At 33.7% G+C, this 23,981-nt stretch overlaps 1 protein-coding gene across 4 annotated transcripts in view; it reads right to left on the bottom strand.

Annotated features, from left to right (window-relative positions):
* Positions 1-23,981, bottom strand: part of SLC39A10 (solute carrier family 39 member 10) — a 77,275-nt gene that overhangs the window by 16,099 nt on the left and 37,195 nt on the right. For 3 of the 4 annotated variants that reach the window (XM_054699954.1, XM_054699955.1, XM_037523739.2), the window contains exons 2-3: positions 11,434-12,458; positions 9,331-9,538 (exon numbers count right to left, since the gene is read on the bottom strand). In XM_054699954.1, coding sequence (XP_054555929.1) covers positions 9,331-9,538; positions 11,434-12,447 — 1,222 coding nt within the window. In that variant the 5' untranslated portion in view covers positions 12,448-12,458. Of the gene's footprint in view, positions 1-9,330; positions 9,539-11,433; positions 12,459-23,467; positions 23,609-23,981 lie in introns of all 4 variants that reach the window. The other variant, XM_037523740.2, reaches the window with a different exon arrangement.

The following is a 23,981-nucleotide window of genomic DNA, read 5'->3' as shown; positions in this document are numbered from 1 at the left end:
GTCTTACTCCCTACATCAGCTTCTCTCTTCCAAACGAAATTATACTCATTTTCCTCTGTTCTGGCTTTAATTTTGCTATACAGTCACATCATGTCACTTAATGGGAGGGTTTCATTTTAAGACATGTTAAGCAATTCTGTGTCTCTGCGAACATCACCGGGTATACCTAACCAAAGCCCAGGAGGTAGAGTTTACCACACATCTAACCATGTATTTAGGGCCCACTCTGGCATGTGCAGTTCATTGCTGGCCCAAATGTCATTGTGCAGCGCATGGCATATAACTGGACCAAAATACAGGAGAAATGTTTCCACATTGTGACTTATAAGGAACACAAGCATGGTGGGAAAGAAGCCAAGTTAATGGTCAACAAGTGTCTGGTACACTAGGACAGCTCTCCAATACCAATCATACTGGGGGTGGGGAGGGAGGGAATAAAAGGTGCTTATAACAGGACAAGTTGAGGTTGGTAACAAAGACATTAACCTGACTATAAATGCCTCATACAACTCTCCCTTCCCAGATATATTTTTCCTTAGTTTGACAATAACACAATCTAGAAACAATTCATCTCTAAAGCAATCAATCTAAAAGCAATGTCAATTAAGAACCTAAAGAATAATGGCATTAAACTACTGGAAAAGTCAGGTAATTCATACCCAAAGATACTCTAGAAAAAACTATATACTCACTAATATAAACATATAGACAGATAGACAGACTGGGTTTGCCAACACTGCAGAAAGACCCAAAATATACTGCAGAGTAAACAAATTGGTAACGATTCGTAATTATAGAAATTTTTATTAATCAGAAGTATTTGGGCTACTCAGAAATATATTTCTTATTCTTATGTACCAATGTCCAAGAAAATTCATATAAACAGATTGATACTAAATTTAAATCCATATTTACTAAAATCTAGTTAAATCTTGTTAAGCTGATTTATTCCCTCTAGAGTTACATTATATTCTACAATGGGGAACACAATATATTTATTCATTCTGCATTAGTCTAATGAAATTTCTAAATCTTAAAGAATATCATTGATTTAATGCAGAAGACATTTGAGATGCTAACAACTTATACAATATAACTTAAGCTAAAACACAGTAGCATCACAAGCATATTTTTAAATTTTGAGTTTATTAGTTTTAAAATTTAAGATCCTAATAAACATATATATTTTATCAGCATATTTACTAAAACTAAAGAGCTGAGAGAAAATGTGATTCTATTCCCCAATTATAAAAATATCTGAAACTGATCATTATTCTAAGAAAGTATTTCATTTCTAAAATTCTCACCATATTAACTTCAGCTAAGTACAGAAAAGTAAAAAAAAAAAAAATCTAAAGCAGCCATAAAGATCTTTCTGAGATGATTTATAACAGCAAATAACTTTTGGTCAATTAGCCAAAACCAAGTCACCAAATGCCAAATCAACCAAAACAGAATTCAGTGAAGGATGATTTATCTATATGCTAACAGGTGAGCTAAATACATTATAACTGAAAAGTAAGCAGTGGCAGTTGACATACCTTTAAATTAGCCAAGTGCTTACTCATGCAGTTGAAGAAGGGTCTGTATGTGAATGGGTGTATGGGTTCCTATGTTTGCAGGAGGGGTATGTGCCACATATTACACACACCTGGTAAAATTTCTACATATCAATTGTGATATTTATGTGTCTTTCTCAACCACTTTAGAAAATAAATCTGTAAACTAAGAAATGGCTGACAGAAACTCTTTATGAGCAGAAAATCTTTAGCGTCTGTGATATCTGACATCTAAAACTCAGAAAATACAAGAAAACATCAAAATCTCATGAAGGAAAAGTCTTACAAAAATCAATTCATAGTGATAGTACTATCTCAACTTCAAGGGCACCATTCTCACTTGTATCTTTGAAGAAGTGCCATTTACTTAGAATATATTGTGAATGATAACACCTAGAGTTCTTCAATGAAATGGTAGTACACTGAGCTTGAATAGTTGCCTCTACAAAGTGAGATGATGGATGCATGAGTGTGTGCACACATGCACTCTTTTAAAAGAAAATAATTAAAAGAAATACTTTTGGTTTGCTGCTTACATGGTAGCTAATGACTGTCATTAAATTGGTTTTGAGGAACAAAAAGCCAAGAATCAAAAAAACTGTATTTAGATTAAAAATAAATAATCTGTATATGACTCTAAACATCTAATTTAATATTTTTTAGTTTTTCAATGTATACACTTAGAGGAAATACATAGAACATGCTTACTACCTTCAAGAGTTTTTAATAGATTTTTAAAAATAACTGAATTCCAGACCTAACAGAATCTGTAACTTTGAATGATTTTTTTTGTACATAAAACAAGCTACAACTGGGACTATTACAAAAATTGTATAGCTGTAAAAGGCTCTCATAAATTTCACTCATTTCTCAAACTGTTCTTCTAATTCTATGAAATAGGTGGTAATCCAAGAAGTGAAGGGAAATTTTAATAATCAAAGTTTGGTAAACCTCAGTTTAAACAAGTTCCTTTAAAACATCTAAGTTTACAGGCTTCTCTGGTGGCTTAGGGGTTAAGTCTCAGTGTTCTCATGCTATGGCCACTGCGGCCTGGGTTCAATCCCCAGCCAAGGAGCAGCGGACCTCCTGTCTTGCCTGTTGCTCCCCTTAACAGTATATTTTTTGGATCTGCCTGTTCTGCTTCCCACATTGTTTCTGGTGAATCTCCCTCCCCACACATACACACACCTCTGGCCTACACTCCAATTCTTCTATGCATAAATAAAAAATTAATCTTAAAAAATACATTTACCAAAAAAATCTCAAGTTTAATAAGCAATGTGACTCTCTAAACTGGGAACACAATGTCATCATTTTTCCAATTAACCTGATAACAGAATCTATCTAGATTCTCTCTAGATTCTATCTATCTATCTATCTATCTATCTATCTATCTATCTATCTATCTATCTATCTAATCTATCAATCAGTATATCTAAGGGAGCCACTGTCCTGCAAATACAACTTAGAAAACTCCAATACTGACAAACATCCCTATGCTTTATAGATTTGCATATAAAATGTTGAATAATACCACTTAACGCTTAATAAGATTACAATTTTTAAATAAAAAACATATGTTGGCAAACATTTGGTAAATTAGAAATGTTATGCATTGCTGGTGAGAACATAAAATGATGTAGCCACAGTAGAAAAGGTTTGGCAGTTTCTTAAAAAGCTAAACAGGAACCATCAAATGACCCAGGAATTCCACTCCTAGATATATTCCCAGATGAATTAAAAGCACAGACTTTTATATGTCTGTGTTCATTGTAGAATTATTCGCAATAGCCAAAAGGCAAAAACAACCCAAGTTCCACCAATTGATGAATGGATTAACAAAAGGTAGTACATCCACACAATGAAATATTATTTAGCTATAAAAAAGGGATGAAGTTCTGATACATACAACACATGTGAACCATGAAAAGTAATGCTGAGTGAAATAAACCAGACACAAAAAAGACAAATGTTATATGATCCCATTAATAAAATCCATAGTGACAAAGATTATAAGTTACTGGGGAGTGTGAATAAGGGGACATAAAGGCTTCCACTTTCAATCTGGGGTAATAGAGTATTATGGCTGCACAATATTGTGAATGTAATAAATGCTACTGAATCATATACTTCAATGGTTAAAATGGCCAATCTTATTCTAGATGTATTTACCAAAATATAAAGTTAAATAGCTAGCTAACGTGGCCAAGTCAAAACTAAGTTCACAGAACTCTTAACCTATTTAATTCTTCACTAAATTATAGTATTTTCAGAGAATTCTTGGCCAAGTGATTATGTATTTACCTCATAGAGGTGGCTTTACAGAAAAGAGGATTTATTTTTAAAAGTACAATTAAATATGAAAGTAAGGAACATTTCTCTAATACAAATGGTAGTCAGTCTTTTAAAATTTGAGATAGAATAAAGGGAAAGGGACAATTACTACAAAACAAATTTACAAATACATATTACCAGAATATACTTATTTCAATGTCATTAAAGTAAGATTAAAGTTCTTATGTTCCAGGTAATGAATTATTTGTTTTTGCCAGTGCCAAGAAACAAGGAGGAAAGAGCTAGATTTTCCTGTTTCAGAAAAATGAGAAAACTTCATTTCTTTCCATAGATCATAAGTATTCCCAAACAACTGTTTCACTAGCAAAATAGTCCAGCTAGTACCATACAAAATCTGTATTATTATACATACTTGTTTTCCTATAATGAGTTATTGTTAATTTTTAAAAATAATTTTAGCTCTCTGCCACTAACAATTTAAGTGTCATTCTCATAAAACTTAGAAGTCATCAAGGAAAATTACAAACCTTTTGACCAATGAGAAGTCATGTTGTTTTAAATTTATTGTACTTGAAAAGATTTCCCATACTATTGAAATACTTATTTTTAGAATTAATACTATTTACATTTATAAATGTCCTATGTATAGAAAAAAGCTTTTACTATAATAAAATTGTTGCGAATTCTAACCAAATCATAGTGGTTATGCAGTCATAATTTGTTTGGTATAAAGCAAAATAAATAAGTAAAAAAAAAACAAAACCAACAAACAGTACAAGGCATCTTCTATAAACCTACCAAACTAACAATACACAAACTATTAAATACAACTAGCAAATGTTTTCTTTATTTGTACCCAAGATACCATATGCAATAAAAAACATTAAATGTCTAAAACAAGCTTCACTTATTCTGCAAATTAGGTCGCTTAAAACGTTAAAGGTCTTCAAGCTTAGTTATTCACCAATTCCCTTTCTCATTATCTAGAGAGAAAATGCATTCTTTTAAAAAGAAGCACTCATCTGTGGAAACTTTCTAATTAACTTGGTTCAAAGCATGTGCAAGATGGCAGTTTTCTACACTGTTTCAGCATTTTAATTGGCAGAAAATGCTTAGCGGCCTATTCACAGCCCCTCTTGGTAATTAAGTGAGGGTCAACTCTATGACTAAATGAGCCAATCTTGTGAAACAAACGATTTCTACCGTACATAGTATATACCATATTTGGTTTACAGCAGTCTTTGAACAGTTAATGAGGTAGTAGCTGTGTCACTATGGGAGATTTATATAGAACAAGTTAACCTTTCTTAATGGTGCAGCAGTCATTAAAAATAATTAGTAGCAGGGCATTCTCTCTAACAATTATTAACATCTATCAGGACATAATTAATTCAATCTTCATTTCTGACAATACTAATAACCACCTGCAAACAACTGATCAATATTCACTACTAGTATAAGTTTGTTTTGAAAGCAAATGTCATTTCCTCTAAGGCTTTAAAATCGAATAAACTGTAACATAAGTTAAGCACCTATCAAACAGGTCTGTTACAATATATAGATTATGTCAATAACACAACACAGATAATGCTATCATAAAACAAGATAATGCTGACATGAAAACAAGGATATAGAATCAGAAGTGGTCTGTACAGCAAAAGAGACATTAACCAAAACAAACACCCCAATTATTGGGAGAAAATTTTTGCACACAATACCAATGATAAGGGACTGATCACAAAGATCTACAAAGAGCTAATGAAACTCAACAAAAATAGGGTAAACAACCCAGTCAAAAAATGGGCAGAGGAGCTAAAAAGACAGCTCTGCAAAGAGGAAATGCAAATGGCCAGCAGTTATATGAAAAAATGTTCAACATCACTATCAGGGAAATGCAAATGAAAACCACAATGAGATACCATCTTATACCAGTGAGAATGGCACATATCAAAAAAACTAGCAACCATAAATGTTGGCGAGGATGTGGTGAAAAAGGAACTCTCCTACACCGCTGGTGGGAATGTCAACTGGTCCAACCACTATGGAAAACTGTGTGGAGATTCCTCAAACTGCTAAAAATGGAGCTTCCATAGGATCCAGAAATTCCACTCTTAGGTATCTACCCAAAGGACACAAAAACATTAATTCAAAAGGACACCTGCACCCCTATGTTTATTGCAGCACTATTTACAAAAGGTAAGCTATGGAAATAACCCAAATGCCCCAAAATAGATGACTGGATCAAGAAGATATGGTATATATACACAATGGAATATTACTCAGCTATCAAAAAAGATAAACTCATGCCATTAGTAGCAAAATGGATGGAGCTGGAAGAAAAAGAAAAATACTGGATGGTTTCACTTATAGGAGGAATGTAGAGGATCCAAATAAAGGATTAGGGAAAAAAAAGTTATTATACTAAAGTGAAAATCACAACAAGCAACAATAACCCAGATACATTCTGCAGGGGGAGAGAAGTAGGATCAAAATGGGTAGGAAGAGCAAAAGGGACTATGGTGATAGTACACAGATGAATTGGTGGTGGGAATTTCACAGGGACTCTAACTGACATGAGAAGGCATACATTGTGTAAAAAAAAAAAAAAAAACAAAAAAAAATGTAGAAAATATTTATAAAAAAATAAATTATTAAAAAAAAAAGAATCCATAAAGGAAGAAAGAAGGGGCAAGAAATAAAATGAAAGAAAAACTCAAAGAAGATAGTAGAATGTAAGAGTAGTAACTGATTAGATATAGCAATGATACAAAATTAAGGTTAAAAAAATAGAATTTAGAAGTCTTAAAAATATTAGAAAAGCTATTAGTTTTAACTCTAAATGCAACAATCTTGTCAGTGTCCATTTTTCTGTCTAAAGGACAAATAGATTTTATTTTTAATTAGGTAATCTCAGACCCAGCCTTAGAGTCTCTTCTTCCAAGTTAGAATTTATGAGAACCTAAGACCCTGGAGCTCTCAGGTGTACAGTCATCTACAAAAACAAGCAAGCACGAAACCCAGGAAAGGAGACAAAATTTATCTATCCAAAGATCAAAATTCAAATCTAGTTGCACACTCACTTTCTCTGCCATTACTGATCTTAGAACAACAATTTGTCCACCTAGAAGATGATTTTGGATTTTTTTTAACTGACTAATCTATAATTATAGGAATACTTATTTATAAGTATTTATAAATGTTATTTATAACATTTACCACTTTGTGTGTGAATTATCTATCAAAATAGTACTGAACATAATTCTCCAGGTAGCTCCCTTTTACTTACAGTCTTCCAAAGCATACTTAAAACTTTTCATTCACATATGAAAGATTTTGCTCATATGCAGAAGATAAAGAAACAAAACTAATGAACAAACAAAACAGAAATGAACTCTCAGACTACAAGAACAAAATAGGGGTTACCAGAGGGAAGGGAGAGGCAATAAATGGGCAAAAAGGGTCAGTTAGCTGTACGATGGAGGATGGAAACTAGACTTTTGGTGGTGAATATAACATAGTATATACAGATGTTGACTTATAATGCTGTACACCTAAAACCTATATAATGTTATAAATAAATGTCACTTCAATTGAGGGTTAGCACTGAGAACAAAAAAAAATGATGCAATAAGGATGGAAAGACAGATGGGCAGGGATCATATTCTGGAAGGCTTAACAGGAAAACTAAAGGACTAAACTTTGAACAATATAGCACTGCAGGTCCTTAAAATAGCAACTAGCACTTCATATCAAATCCATGTTCTCACATATATTACTGATTATGAAAGATATAAAGAAAATATTAGACATATGATGAAAAGTACGAAAGATGCCATAATCACAAAAGTGATACCTGAGTTAGCTAAATTTGGATAAATAGTAACTCAGAAAAATGTTAAACTGATGTACTTTATCAACTAGGAATTGTGGGAAGGTTACTAAACTTTTCTAAGCTTCAGCTTCTTTGTCTGCTAAAAACAAGGATCATGTAACATGTAATAATGGATTATTATTAAATTTAGTGGGGGAAAAGGCATGTAAAACACTTAGCACAGCACATGGAGGAAAAAAATAAACTTCCTGCGCTCTAGCACTATAACAAGCTGTGAAACCTTGAGAAATGTATTAGAATAACACTCTCCACTTCACAGAACTATTGTGAGCAGTAAATGAATTAAGTTTACAACAGTGTCTGCAGCATGTTTCTTAATAAAAATATATTAACAAAATATTAGCTTTATAATTTATCACTATAAGGCCTCCCTGGTGGTGCAGCGGTTGAACACTGGGTTGCAAAGCTGCCGCAGCCTCTGCAGCGCCGGTTTGACCCACGGCTGCTCAGCAAGGGTCCCACATGGCGCGCAGACCTCCCCTGCTGCCCATTGCTCCCCTCAGCAGTGTACTTCGACCATCTGCCTGTTCTGCTCCCTGTTCTGGCTCTGGTGAATTCTTTCACCCTCCCGCACTTCTGACTGTACCCAGTGCTTGTATAAATAAATAAATAAATCTTAAAAAAAAAAGAAAAAATAATTTATCACTATAAAGAAAAAATTCTCAGAAAATCTCATTTTCTTAGAAAGACAAATCTAGCTTAAGTGCTAAGGATGACTTATGAGGGGGATATAAACATAGGCTTCAGAAGCCATTTCAACAATTCAATAAAGGAACACAAAGAGCCTGAACTAAAGTTTTATGACAGAATGGATGGAGTTAGAAGATAAGAGCAGACATAATTGGACTTGACAAATGATTTACACAGCAAAAAAGGAAATAAAATCAAAAAACATAAGGAAAAAAGTCAAAGATCTTCAGATTTCATCAAAAGAATGAATTATAATGGCAATGAGATTCAAGAAAAGGTACAAACTTCATATGAAATCTAAGTTTTGGAATCACAAGTGTGAGATATCTGTAAATATCAAGGTAGAGCTATCTAGTGACTAGGATATGATTTAAAAAAAAAGAGCCCAGAGATAAATTTTGAAATAGTTTTGGTTTTATCTTAATTGAACCTCTCCAGAAGTTCTCGTGATAAAGCTCAATGCCAAAAATTGGCATTTCTGAGGCATTATATAGTTTTACCACATAGCTTCCCTTTTTTGCTTCCTGCAAAACAATCTTTGCTTTTCAAGAGGCCTCAACCTATCAAGTGGTAAGTAATGATAACACCAAATAACTTTAGCTAGGGGTCTCACTATTCACATCTGCCCATCAATAAGGATCCATTTATTGCAAATATGTATTTTCTCTTACATATTGTTCTCTATCTAGAGCAGAACACTGCTCTATAATTAATGCCAGAAGAGATAACTGTGCTAGAGCCCCATTCCCATATTCCCCCCCATCTTTTATAAACAAACATATCTAAACCTTATTAAAATATGTTGAAAATCAACAAAGGAAGGCAGCAATTAGAAATTATTTTCTTAATCCAATTACTTTTTTCTTAAAGAAGAAAAATTTAAATTTTTCTTACCTGATGCCCCTATATTTGCCTTGTCTTCAGGAACCAGATTTTTATCCTTACTTAAATCTTCAACTAAAAGTTTGTCAAAATGTTCAATACAAAGTCTGCTGTCGATTTGATATAATAATGCAGGGCAAAGATATGTAAACAGTTCACGTGAGATTGGAGAATTGGCATTATGACCATAGTATTTTAACAACTGAGTGACATTCAAACACTGCAAAGAAATTGATGAAAAAAAGTAAGTTAAGAGTACTTTAAGACTATGCAGACAGACTATAATAGAAATATTCTATATATTTATAGACAATCTGAAATAATACTTTTTTTTAATAGGAATTTATAATAGAAATATATTCAACTTGATTACCCAAGACATTTTAAGGATTTTAACTATTTTTCCACTCCAACACATGAAAAACAGTAACTTTCTGCCCTGGATAAAACTTACAACTACACTGCCAAGATAGGATAAGGAATAAAGGACTTCTCTAGCCAAAGCCCAACAGTACCTCAAGATTCTTATTTGTGAACATTTTAAACAGACATAGAGTAGTTTAATAACTTGATGTTAAAGTACAACCATAATACAGGCAATTTCACTGCCTGCAGTACCCTCAGAAGAGTATTATATTGAGGAATTCTGATCCACTGCAAAAACTGAAAGGTGAAAAATGAGTTGTCTCATCCACTGGTACCTTAAGGACAAGACAAAACAAAGTAGAAAACAAATAGTAAATGAGTGTGGCCCCATCAAACAGTAAAAGCAAAATCTACATAAGGCAAAGAAGATGGTACTGCCTCTTTTTCATACATATTCACTCTTGTAGCATGTTTGTTTAAAGACTATCTCATTACATGATTTTATCTACAGTTCAGAAACAAAATAAAAATATACAGACAAAGCAATAATTTTCCTAAGGTCTGAATAAACATGAGGTACTACCCCCTCCAATGCATAGACCGTGTCCATAAATCCTGAGAAAATTCCTAATATCTATCAGATCAGGATACAAAAGAACAATTCTAACATGCAAACCCCACAAGTATGATACAAAGAATAAACATTAATGACAATGTCTAGTTTTTATTAACAAAGATTCTAGGATATTATCCACACTAACAAATGAATATATATTCCTTTAAAAAGTACACCAAGATTTTAAATATGTTATCTTGAATATAACATATTTAAAATCAGTGTTTGTAACACTACAAGAATAAATCTCTTATGATCAATCCTGGGAAAAAACACAAGACATGTACGTACTTAGATGAAAACATACTTAAAGAACATAGGCAAAACAGCAAAGTAAAAGGTCATTTTCCACATTATATGATACTACCTTTTATACAATTGGGCAAAAAGCAAAATTAATAATTTTTAAGAATGCTAAAAACTAGAAAAAGGAGGTTGATATAACTTTAATGAAACAAAATGTTTAAGGTAAACAGTTTTTTTAAATTCCAAACATCAAATGTGAAAATATTTAAAAGGACATAAAAAATCATAACCATCTCATTTTCAACTGAAGTTTCCTATTATTATATCTTTTGGACTCAGCCTAAATCTGTCAAAGGCATTAAAAAAAAAAAAACAAATATCATGTCCAAGTAGGCCCAATCATAGAAAGAAACAGAGTAAACAAACCTACCACGTGTGCAAAATTCCTGACTTTGGAATTAGATCAATGACTAGGGACCAGTCTACAGCTAATTCAAAAAAAATAATAAATTATGTAAAAGAAACTGGCCAATTCCCAAAGACAGGTTGAACAAAAGCCTTCATTTTTAATTATCTAGAAACCACTTCATAATAACTACATGAAAAGCAACTTAGGAAGTCAAAGACATTATTTAAAAACATAGTAAAATAAAGAATTAAGGTTTTTAAGAACCTTTAAACAATAAGATTTGAAGAATCCAAATTTAAGAACAAACAATGCAAGTGAAAATCCAGATTTTGATTTGATTCCTTAAAGTATTTTGACCAGGTACATTACCAAGAGGTAAGTTTGACTACTACGATTCCACTGCTGCTTTTCTCTACACCTAAGATATTCCACAAAGTATCTGAGAATTACAGAGCAACCATCTTTTTATTAAACTCACCTCATGTAGGCGGTCATCTTCATTATGATCTTTGTGACTAGCAGCTGAAAAAATTGCACTTTTTTTAACATGTGGTGCTTCTCGCTTTTTAGTATGTCGAAGTTCATCTTCACTATCAGGATCAAGATCTGGGTGCCCATGACTAGGATCATGACCATTGTGTTCTGGAAGATGTCCATGAGAATGACCTGGGCTATTATGTACACGATCAAGTTTGTGGACTCGATTATGCTCATACTGTTCACCCGGATCATGGTTAGGGGGAAAACCTGGTGTAATAACCTCAGAATTTTCATTTTTTTTTCCTTTTGGCCTCCTCTTTCTTTTTGGCTGCTTACTTTCAGACTGTTCCTGTGTTTTATTGGTCTCTGTTGAAGGTCCATGGCTAGGCTCCCCACGTTCACTGTGAGTAATGGAATCATTAGGAAAATGGCGAGTAGTGTTATGATCAAGGTGATGATGCAAACAATGGTGATGACACAAGCGGTAATTATGGTCATGCATATGTTTATCATCAGATTTGACAGACACTTCAATTGTTTCCCTCTCTGGGTCACACTTACGGTTCCTTTTTGTTGATACACTGGTCACAGTCTGATTATCTGAATTTAAATGATTATGGGCATGCTGATGGCTATGTGAGTGGAAATGCTTTCCCTCTTGAACTGCCAAAATATCTAAGTGAGAAACATGATCGTGACCAAGATCCTCATGATTAACCTCAACTACTTTAATCTCTCCAAGGCCCAAGTTTGTTAAAAGTTTCTCCAGACCAAAAAAGGATAATCTTCCATTTTCACCATAACGGTCAAAAAGTTTTTCAATATAGTATTTTTTTTCATTTTCAGCATCCAGCAGTAAAAGTTTGCTTGACTCCGATTCTGTTGTTCCACGATGGTGCCTGTGATGCTCTTCAGAGCCATGGTCATGTTTTTCATGGCAATGGTTGCAATGATGGAAAATAAATGTCAGCAAACAAATGAGGCAAAATTTTGTGTGCATATGTACCTTCATTTCTATTTTTCCTAAAGGGATTTAAAAAGAGGAAAATATTAGTTCGTTATTAGGCACATTTGCAGTTTAATTCACTAAGCAATGTTTTACCCCATTTCTTTCATGGCTATGAATCATCATTTCCTTCTTCAATTTCTTATGAAAATGTGTTCTTTCAATTTATCACAAAGCATATATAGCCCTGCGAATTAATACAAATTGCTCAAGTCTCAGCCAAAAGACTTACTCTCTTTAGGCATAACATTTAAGTCTATATATTTATGTAGGAATTGTTGGATTTCTTCCTATCTGGTCCTTTATCAAAAAAAACAAAAAAGCAAAAACCCACCTGCTGACCCCTGTCCTCGAGGTCCTAGTCAGTGCAATAAAGAATAAATAATAAAATGTATAAAAAAAGGAAAAAAATGAAACTCAGTATTCATGAATGATGAGATTAGCTAGATAGAAAATCTCTAAAAATTAAGTTAATTTAGTATAGTTATCGGGTAAAAGAATAATAGCCTAGAGTCCACTGTATATCTATTCACCAATAATTGGAAAAATCAAATGAGAAAGGGGTATCATTTGCTGTAGCAAATACCTAGGAGTAACTAACAAGATGTGTCAAACTTTAACATAAAAAAGGAAATGAAAGACCTAAGTAAATGGATAGCTATAAACATGTTTGTGATTGGATACAGATCTCATATAATTCCTTGAACTCCCTGAAGATACTTTCTGAAAACTGGTGAGGTATTTTTTACATTCATGTGGATCCAAAAAGGGCCAAGAATAGCCAAGACACTCTTAAACTCTTGACCCCTCAATCTACTATGTAAATAAAAGACAGTGTAGTGTTTGTTCTAAGAACATAAGGGGAAAAATAGAAAAGGTTTTTTGTTTCCTTGGTGCTTGGTCAATTAGATTTCCACACAGAAGAAAAAGCAAATTAAACTTGACCTCTACCTCAGACCATATATGAAAAATCAATTAAAGATGGATCACAAACCTAAATCAAAAACACAAAAGTTATAGATAAGAAAATGGAGCCAACTGGAATTTATACTCACTTCTTATAGACTGCTACCTTTTGGGTAACTCTTTGAGATAATATATATCAAGTTAGACAAAAGCATATCCACTCACATATCAATTCTATGCCTAGGTATGTATGCAACAGAAACACATACAGAGATACCAGAAAACAAGAACATGAAGTTCTTATAACCATTATTAATCATATCTCAAAACAAGAAAAAAGCCAAATATTCACCCACAAAAGAAAGGATAAATAAGAGCAATCTTACACTGGAATACTACACAGGAATTAAAGTGACATTACAGTTTCCCAGATTAATGGAGGGACTTTTAAAACACTCAAGCAAAAGATGACAAACACTAAAGAAACCTTATCATATAATTCTACTTATATGAAGTTTAAAAAGGGCAAAACTGAAATGATTACTTTCTGAAAGGAAGATGGGGATTAAAAATTGGGATTGGAAAGTGTGGTAATTTTCTCTCTTTTTTTTTTTTTTTTTGGTGGAACCCTTGCCGGTGGCTGGGGATCGAACTTGCGCTGCAGAGGCTGCGGGCAGCCTTGCAACCCAGCGCTCAACTGCTGTGCCACCAATTTTCTCTTTTTTGACCTGAGCAATGGTAACACAAATATGTTTACTTTGTGATAATAATTCAATGCTCTATTCATATGCTCTTATAATACATCTGCTCTATTTCCTTTCTTTATAGATACTGTATTTCTATGGAAAGGTTTTTTTTTTTTTAAAAGATCGATCTATCTATCTATCTATCTATCTATCTATCTATCTATCTATCTATCTATCTATCTATTTATACAAGTACTGCGTACATTCAGAAGCGCAGGAGGGTTAGAGAACTCACCAGAGCCAGAGTGGGGAGCAGAGCAGGCAGAAGGACCGAAGTACACTGCTGAGGGGAGCAGCGGGCGGCAGGAGAGGCCTGCACGCCATGAGGGACCCTCCTCTGGTGGCCGGGGAGCAGCCGGGGATCGAACCGGCGCTGCAGAGGCTGCGGGCAGCTTTGCAACCCAGCACTCAAGGGTTTTTTTTTTTTTTTTTAAGATTTATTTCTTTATTTATGCACACATGAGCTGGAGTGTAGGCCAGAAGTGTGAGTGTAGGCCAGAGGTTTGGGGGGTGAGAAGATTCACCAGAAACAGAGTGGGGAGCAGAACAGGCAGACTGACTGAAATACACTGCTGAGGGGAGCAGCGGGTGAGACAGGAGAGGACTGCTGCACCTGGCTGGCAATAGAACTCATCCTGCACTAGTTGCTGATGGCTTCATAGTGCTAAGACTTAACCCCTTGCACCACTGGGGAGGCCCTGAAAAGTTTTTTAAACATGAAATTTCCTCCACTGAAAACAAAATGGAAAACATAAACAAAAATGATGAGGTTTCTGAAATAAGACCGTTAAAAGTATTTGTAAGACATCGAAGGACAGTAAATAACCGCAAAGAGTAGAGAGAGACATCACATAGATGAATGGTATAAATGGCATAGGATATATAGTCTTTCCACATGTATAAATAAACTTAATTTACTGTTGATCAAACTCTTGGTAGCTGCTTGGTTTTTTTTGGTGAGATTTCGCAAACTCATCCTAAAAGTCACTTGGCAAAGCAAAATCCAAGGACAACCAAAACAGTAAAACATTAGCAAAATAACAAAGACTTTTTGTAAAGTTACAGTAACCAAAATAATATAGAACTGGCACTGGGGCAAATAGACCAGAAGAGCAGAACAGGCTTGGAATGAAAATATCATTATGACTTCAGGATAGGAAAACATTTTTTTTTATAAGAAACAAAGAATAAACCTTAGAGGAATAATTTGATTGATTTCATCAAACTTGATCTTTAAATAGTATTTTACAATAAAATCATGAATAAAGCTTATGACAAGACATACTAGAAGATACTACACATAGATATACAATATACAATAAAGATCATTATCCAGAATATATAAAACACCTCAATACAGAAAAAAACGTCAACATTGCAAAGACAACTATACAGACACTATAAACAAGACAGCTGATTAAGCAGTGACATAACTACTAATAATCTAGACATTAATAGGCAAAAATTAGTATCTGATAATACTAAGTGTTAAGCAAAGATCTAAAATAGAGAAACTACCTTAATTTGAAAACTGAACATACTGGTACTGACAATTTGAAATCTACTAGAACTGAACATGAATGTACTTGATAGCCCCAAATTCCATTCTATCTTCCCGAAAAAAAACTCTTCCACTTAGGCAGCCTGGGGACACTCTGAGACAAATTCATAGTCCTTATTACAAAACTGTTGACTTTTTAAATATGAACTACGTCCTATTGTAATGGAGGCTTTCATTGCAAATAATGGAACACAACTAAAATCAAAGGGAAAATTCATATAAAAAGAAATTGGGTGACAAGTTTAAGTATTCACATATGGAATATAATAAAGCAAATGAACTACAAAAGATAAGAAAAATAATTGTTGGATTCTGAGAAAAATTTGGTGGTTACCAAAGGGGAGAGGTGACAGAAGTAATCAGTAGAGGGAGTCAATTTGATTGTGGTGAATAGCATTAGAATTCTAGTGGTTATATCATGTAGTATATACGTATGTCAAGGTGTGAAGTTGTATTCTTAAAACTCCTAAAACCAAAAGTAAATCAGTAAAAAGTAAGTATTCTATCATTGTACATTGTATAATTTCTACATTAGGGTGGGGCTAATTTACAATTAAGTAATTTAATTATTGTGTTAATTATACTAGTTCTGGGGCAAATATTTTGCCATAATGTAAGGGAAAACTGAAATCCACTAATATTTTCCTGCATTAATATCAGAACTAAAGAATTAATGAGGGCAGTGGTTATACTTTGGTGTTAAGAACTGAGTGGGAGGGGGCCTCCCTGATGGCCCAGGGGTTAAAGACAGCACTATCAAGCTACTGCCAGCCACTATAGCACAAGTTCAAACCCCGGCAGGCCAGGGAACAACCCACATGGCGCAGCAGACCTTTCCTGTCTCACCCAATGCTCCCCCTCAGCAATATTATTTCAGTGGATCTGCCTGTTCTGCTCCCCACTCTCTCTGGTGAACCCTCTCACTGCCCCCCACCTCTGGCTTACACCCCAGTTCTTATATGCATAAATAAATAAATCTTAAAAAAAAAAAAAAAAGGAACTGAGTGGGAGGAATCATAATTCTGGGGTTCTATTTACGTCCTGTCTTCTCTTTGGTGCAGACTACAAGGGTGTGTTCATTTCATGAAAATCACTGGGATCTACATTTAATATTTGGGAACTTATCTGTAGGTTTGTTATGTCAGCCAAACCTTAAATTTTAGTCTCTACATAATACATTTCAACTTTCAACTAGTTTTAAAATTAAAATTAGTAAAATCAGTAGTATGCAGCTTCTAGAACAGATTCCACACTTATTCATTTCCAAAGATGAATTTATTTTTAACCTTTTTGCTTTTCACAAGAAATCATAAAAATTAACTATGGACCTATTCTAATTTCATCAGTTTTTGCATGCACTTTAAAAATACTGTGATAGAAAATCCATTTTTAACCAGAAAGGGAAAAAATGTCACCAATAACAAAAGGATCTTGCTTAATAAACTTTATACTTAAGAGATAGGTTTATAGATCCATAAATGAAGTATTAGGGTTGATAATCTCTGTATCAAGTTTTACTATAGAGGTTTATAAACAATTACAGATTTCTATGATAATTTTTCCTATCTCAAATGTCAAGTTATAAAACTAAACATGTGTAGCAAGAGCAAACTAGAATATACACTAATTGCTAACACTACAAATTGTTCCATATGTCTCAAGAAAGATAATCATCTTTTATTTCATACAGATGAACAGAACTGTAGAAAGCTTAAGATGAAAAGATCCTTAAGTATGTCTAGCTACTCTAGTTTATACACAGAAACCTAAGACCCAGAGAAGGCATACGATATGATTAAGGTGACATTTCAGGTTTGTGGCAGCCCCCTAACTTGGAAGTCAGTGGACTCTTTCTACTACAACAGTATATTGTGTATCTTGAGCAAGGACACTTGAATTACTAAAGCAACCCATCTAGTACACCACGCAAAAATCTTTTTTAAAGAGCAAAGAAAATGTCTCCTGTCAATATAAAAATAAACAAAGTAAATTAGAATATCACTACACTATTTAAGGTAATTGCTTGACATAAGTGATACATGCCAAAAAAAAAAAAATTAAAAAAAACCACCATCCATTTCCAATATTGTGTTACTGTTACTGGAGAGGCCAAATAACTTGGTACAACTTGGTATAATCTATTCTGATTTTAAAGATTTTCACTTGGTGTGTGTTTTAAAGGAAAATGAACATAAATCAATGAACATAATATTATCTGTCATATCATCTCACAATACATATGAAAATTAATAATCATACAAAAAGTATTATAAATTGTTTACCAAGATTTTAAAAGAGCCATTACGATGTCTGCATTGGTATTTTTGAAGGTCAGTGAGGTAGAAAGCAAGAGATCACTAAAATCCTCAACTTGCACTATGTAAATATAGCAAATTTTAAGTAAACGTAGGTAAAACTCTAATAAGTGTACATAGTATTCCAATTTCAAGAAGGACTTCATTTTAAAAAAGGTTTTATTATAGGACATCTTTAAATAATGATAGAAATCAGTTTTATATATATGCTGAACTAAACACACTGGTGTTACTATCAGTGAATGGTTTGATCTTCTATCCATATTGACAAGAACATAGACACTCACATACAAATTTAGTTATCTCTATAATTCAGTAAGAGTACACAAGAAAATGGGTGAGAAGCAATGAAACTGCATACTGAAGAAACACTAGGAGTCAAAGATCTAAGAGACCTAGCTCTGTCACTTACTAGCTATGTCATTGGGCAAGTTACTTAATTAGATCTTATTACCACTTACACAGTGGGGATATTAAACTCTGCTCTATTTCACAGTAATTATGAGAAACCAAATAAAATAGTATATCTACTTTTTAAATGGTATGGTTTAATGAAATATTTTTCTACTCTGATACCTTAATGTTATAAAAGTGCAAGTTGTTAATAGTAATATACCTGGGATTCATTTTTGGATCCAATTTCTGAAAAATCCACTGACTGCAATATTTTGTACATAATATAGGCGTTGGTAGGAGTCACTGTCTCTAATTCAACCCAGCACTGTCACTGTCTGCTCTCTGCAAAACAGGTGAAAGAGCACCTACACTTACCCACCAATTGAACTAATGTATATGAAACTGTTTTGTAAAGTAATTAAGTATATTAACTGAAGGCATCACCACCATTACATGTGGTATTTATTACATGTTTTTCACTTAACTTTCAGAAAGTATAGAGCCAGGAGGAAAAGTCCCTTTGTTTTGACTCCTTTGAAAGAATGCTATCAAAAATATTCAAAGAACATGTTCAGCATTAGTACATCCAAAATCAATTCTAGATTACAGGAGGCACTCCATTCATTAGTATTTGAGAAGTTAGATAGAATCATCACAACATGCCAGTTTCATTGACATTATGCAGTTTTTCAAGGCATAACATTATTTCAACAATGAATTCTCAGCAGGAACACAAAAATCCTTGTGCAGCTTCCAGGTTTCCTTTTTCATTGTCCCACTTCACAGCTATTTAATCTATTTATGCCAGAGACTCAGTTTGGAATGCTAATGTAGCTCTTCCCTCCAAAAATAAGCACACTTCAGACAATCTCTAATATTTCCACTGAGATTCATTCATATAAAAATAGTAGATGCATACTAATTGAGCTTGGGTATACGGAATAATGATGGTCCTGCTCACTAAATTTTATTGGAAAAAAAACCTGAGTCTTGACTTAATGTATCAAATCAAGCAACACATCAAATCCAGTAAGTCCTCAATGCTAGTGATAGAAATCATCACTTGAAGCAAAAAACAAAACCCTGTAAATCAAATTTTCCTATAGGATAATTGATATGAATATTAAGTTTCTATGGCATAAATGTCTCTATATAGACCCAAAATGCCTCTAATATTAAACAACCATTTATATTCATTCAATCATTTTCTGACCCACTTATTTTAATTCAGCGTACTTGGGTACCCTGATCTTACGCAGACAGTTCAAGGTGAGAGGTGGAAATCAACCCTGGACAGGACACCATTCCATCACAGGGCACTCTCACGTACATATACTCACTCAGACTGGGACAATTTAGACATACCCATTAACCCTAATATGCATGTCTTTGGAGTGGGGGTTGAGGGAGACAGGAGAAAACTCATCCAGAGTGGAGAGATCATGAGAACTCCATACAGAATGTGGTCAGTTGATTTTTCTCTCATCAACAACTGAATAAAACGTTATTTGAGGACATGCTGTATAGTAAACATTCATGTACAAACCTATCTGTTCTCATTTAATGTAAAATAGATATCTGAAGTTTCTGTTTTTCAAGCTTTCATTACAGGGAGCCCCGAATCATACTGTAGAAAGACACCTATGATATTCCTATGTTTATTCTGTTGCTTGTGAATAGAAAGTACATCTTAGTTAGCCATTATTTCAGTAAATCGGCTTCAACCTCTTTGAACTCCCAAGTATTTATAAGACTACAGAATATACACTAGGAAAGAGGACTCAAAAGAGTGCTAACTTTAGAACCTGAGTTAGATACACATGTCTCTGCCTTCAACTGCAGAGCTGTATTCTTTGACTCATTGCCACTAGCAGTTGCTTTTTTTCTAAGAATAACTATTGTCACTATCTCAAATCTTGATCATTCCATCCATCCTCACTCTTTCCTTTGTGTTTTGTTTTCAGCCTCTTGTCACCATTACACATCCGTGATTTTGAACCAGCCTGTTATTCATAACCATTAGCCATAACATTCATAACCATTAGTCATTTAAAATGATCCTTTCCATGAGGTCAGAAGAAAAAAAAAAAAAAAAAAAAGAGAGCGCTCACTGTCCAGGACCTTCTTTTTGTTAACATTAACATTTTCTGATGCCCCTAACAGCACAGGTTACTTCTTCCCCATCAGGGAATTTTGCTGATTAATTTTAGCTGTGGGATCCCAAGTCCTCTTATTCTCCAGGATATTGTCTTGGTGCCCAGAGTTCCTGCTTGTTAGCTAGGTGTAAGGTCATGCAGGGGCCTCTCACCAGGAACAAAAGTCCTGGTTTGAGGAACTTACTGGGAAACCAAAACAGCAGGCAGATATTAGAATAGAGATAACACACTTAGACTGGCAGGAATAATGGAGCCCCCCAGGCAATAGTCCCTGGTCACCCCACCCTAGTTTACATCCCCAGTGCCATTCCCCAGGCATGTACACTCCCTATGTATTTGCCCTACCTTTGTACCTGATTCCAGTAAACAGGAGACTGCCTTTGATGGGGCTGCACATTACACCCCTGTGTAGCCCGAGTAATCTCTCACTCAGTGCACTCCAAATGCTGCCACTCCAAGGGGACATTTAGTTGTCCTTATAATTATTTTTAAGCTATCATGATCCTCTTAATGGTTGAATCAAGTGAAATGATTTAATTCAACCATTAGCAGAGTCATACAAAAGTTTAATTCAAATGCCAAAGCTACTTAACTTTTACTAGCAAACTACCAATTTCAAATTACTCATCAGTCTATATTATCACTGTAATAGTGTCTTAAATATAAAACTAACATTCTTTTATAAATAAAGTCTTCTTAGGTATGCTACCTTTCCTTATAGAGCTAGAAACAGAGTTGTGGTAGATTTTATAAGTAGGCATACAGAAAAATTAAAAAAGGGAAAATTATTGCTAGGAAAAAAACAAATTTGTATGTGAAAGGAAAAGTATCTCAGTTGTAAATAACTTTTACAAGTCACAAAGATGTAATACTAAACACTGCTCTAAATGAAAATTACAATAAAATTGTATTGAAAAACTGGGTTACAGAGGTAATGAGAATATATGTGGAAAGTGGAGAAAGAGCTAAATCCTTATCTTTCATTAACCATATAATGCATAAAACTGAAAACCACCAGATGTAACGAACATTATTTGAAGACATGGCAGTGAACAGCAAGGAAATCAACTAAAGGAACTAAAACAATTCCTTGTCACAAGGAATTTTCTCTCAAGGCAGAAAAATATGAAAGACAAGGGACTGATTGCTTTTCCTTAAAAATTTCACAGAACTATTTAGTTCTTTAAACTATATTCATGTATAACACTGAATGGAAAATAAAATTCTACAATTACAAATGTTAGAAGTTTTTGTTAACAAATTCACTTATCACTTTGGGAAGAAAACTACTTAAAGTTTCAAGAATTTCTCAATGATTTGTGGAATTTTAATCAAAATATGCAATCATTTTAATTTCAAATTGTGTTATTGTTTTGGTTACTTGCTTGGATAATTTCAAGAAATAGGGATAAACTAGAAAAATTTTAACACTTTTCAGATCTTGTTACATACTTCTAAATTGGTTTCTAGGAACAATTAAGTTTGGTTACACTGCCACCAGCAGTATGATCATAGCATTCTTATTAGTACTCAGCGTTACTTTGGAATAAAAAAAGACCTTGTCTGGTTTTTATTTATGCTTTTCCAACTGTTCCTGCTGTCTCATTATTTTTATCCACATACACAAGTTTTAATGTAACTTGGTCATACATTCTGCAAAAAAGTCTTCAATTCCATCCAGTGTCTTTTTATTGTGATTGCAATGTTTGCCCTTTCATTATAAATGTTGTCATGTCACATTCAATAAGATCTATAAGATCCACTTCTTTTTCAGGGAAAATGAAAGCATCTATCGAACAAACAATACTCTTACATATTTATGTTAACTGAAAAAGCTTATACTTTAGCCTCAATAAAACTTCTCAGTACTGGGCTTCCCTGGTGGCGCAAGAAGTCTCAGCACTATGTAGCTATCAGCAGCCCATGCAGCAGGAGTTCGATCCCTGGCTAGGGAGATAACCCACATGGATCAGCAGACCTCTCCCGTCTTGCCTGCTGCTCCCCTCAGCAGACTATTTCAGTGGAACCATCTGTTTTGTTCACCACTCTGTCTCTGGTGAATCCTCTTACCTTCCCGGCACCTCTGGCTTACACCCCAACACTTGTATGCATAAATTAACAAATTAAAAAAAAAAACTTGTTAGTATTCTGAAGCAAAAATCTTCATAGAAACTTAACATGTTTTATAAATTATAAACTATATTATGTACTATGTAATTACCATGAATTTAAAGGCTGTTTTCCTTTAGTGTTTGATTTATTCATTCACTTTTTAAAAACTGGTATCATTTCCTTTAAAATAAACTTTGTTTACACTAGCTATATACCACAAATTATTTACTTTACTTGAAAAAAAAAGGAGTAGCCTAATTTTAAACAAAATTTTTAAAAGTATGTTTTAAACATTAAGAAGTTATGAAGTCAGTTGAAATTCTATATTAAAAAAGGTCCAAATAGTAAGCATGATCTCATTGCTGTGTAATATATAAACACACAAATATAGTAAGTACTTGTTCTACTGTTACGTGATAAGCAACTATATATATAATTAGCACTAATACATTAGAGATTTGTTTCTACTACACTGCTTTACTGATCTCATAGTTTTATAATGCAGCAATAAATTACATATTATTCTATTTATCAATAAGGTATATAAATCAATCTTTCCATAGCTCCCTTCACTAATAGGCTATGTCCCTCAGCAACATGTTAAAGTATACATTTTTACATTAAACAGAATAAAGTACTGATTCACCTTGAGCAGAGGTGCACTGAGAGGTATTTCACCAAACATTTGTTCACAGGCAATCATGACAATCATGTGTTGCTTTATGAAGTGAATAGGAAGAAAAGGAAGGAAAAGGGGGAGAGGCAGGAAGAAGGCATGAAAATAAATATGAAACATTTTCTGTTCTGACAGAGCTACAAGAAATGCACACTCACCTTTTAAATTAGAGAAGGTAAACTGCGAGAGATTCTACATAAAAAGTAGTAGAAACTGTGTGCCAAAGTAAGGTGGTGGCTCAAGAGTGAAGGCCAAGGATTTCATATTCCAACTGCAAGCATAATAAAGGTAGCATTCCTCTACAGAGGGAAAATGGAAATGAATAGAAATAAAAGGTTCTATACTATTTAGTTGGAGAAAACCTGACTATTTAAAATGTAACATGAAGAACTGCATCAGGGGTCAGCCAACATAAAAGTGCCGGATAGTATTTTAGGTTTTGTAGTTTTGTAGGCAGTGCAAAACTCTATAGCAACTAGTCAATTATATGTATTGTTATGAACAAAAAGCAGAATATACAATTCATGAACAAACCGGGAGACTGTGTTGTACTAGTACTCAATTTACAAAAGCAAGCTAATTTGGCCTTTGGGCCATATTATGGTGATCCTAGACTTGATCTACACATTTTTAAAAAATTAACAATTCAGCAAACACTGTAGGGGGGACCCA

Source organism: Talpa occidentalis, unplaced genomic scaffold, assembly GCF_014898055.3.
Source record: "Talpa occidentalis isolate TD23 unplaced genomic scaffold, MPIMG_talOcc4v2.1 talOcc4.3, whole genome shotgun sequence".
NCBI lineage: Eukaryota > Metazoa > Chordata > Mammalia > Eulipotyphla > Talpidae > Talpa > Talpa occidentalis.
The sequence above is the reverse complement of the archived record's forward strand: the minus strand, read 5'-3'. Positions and strand labels throughout refer to the sequence as shown.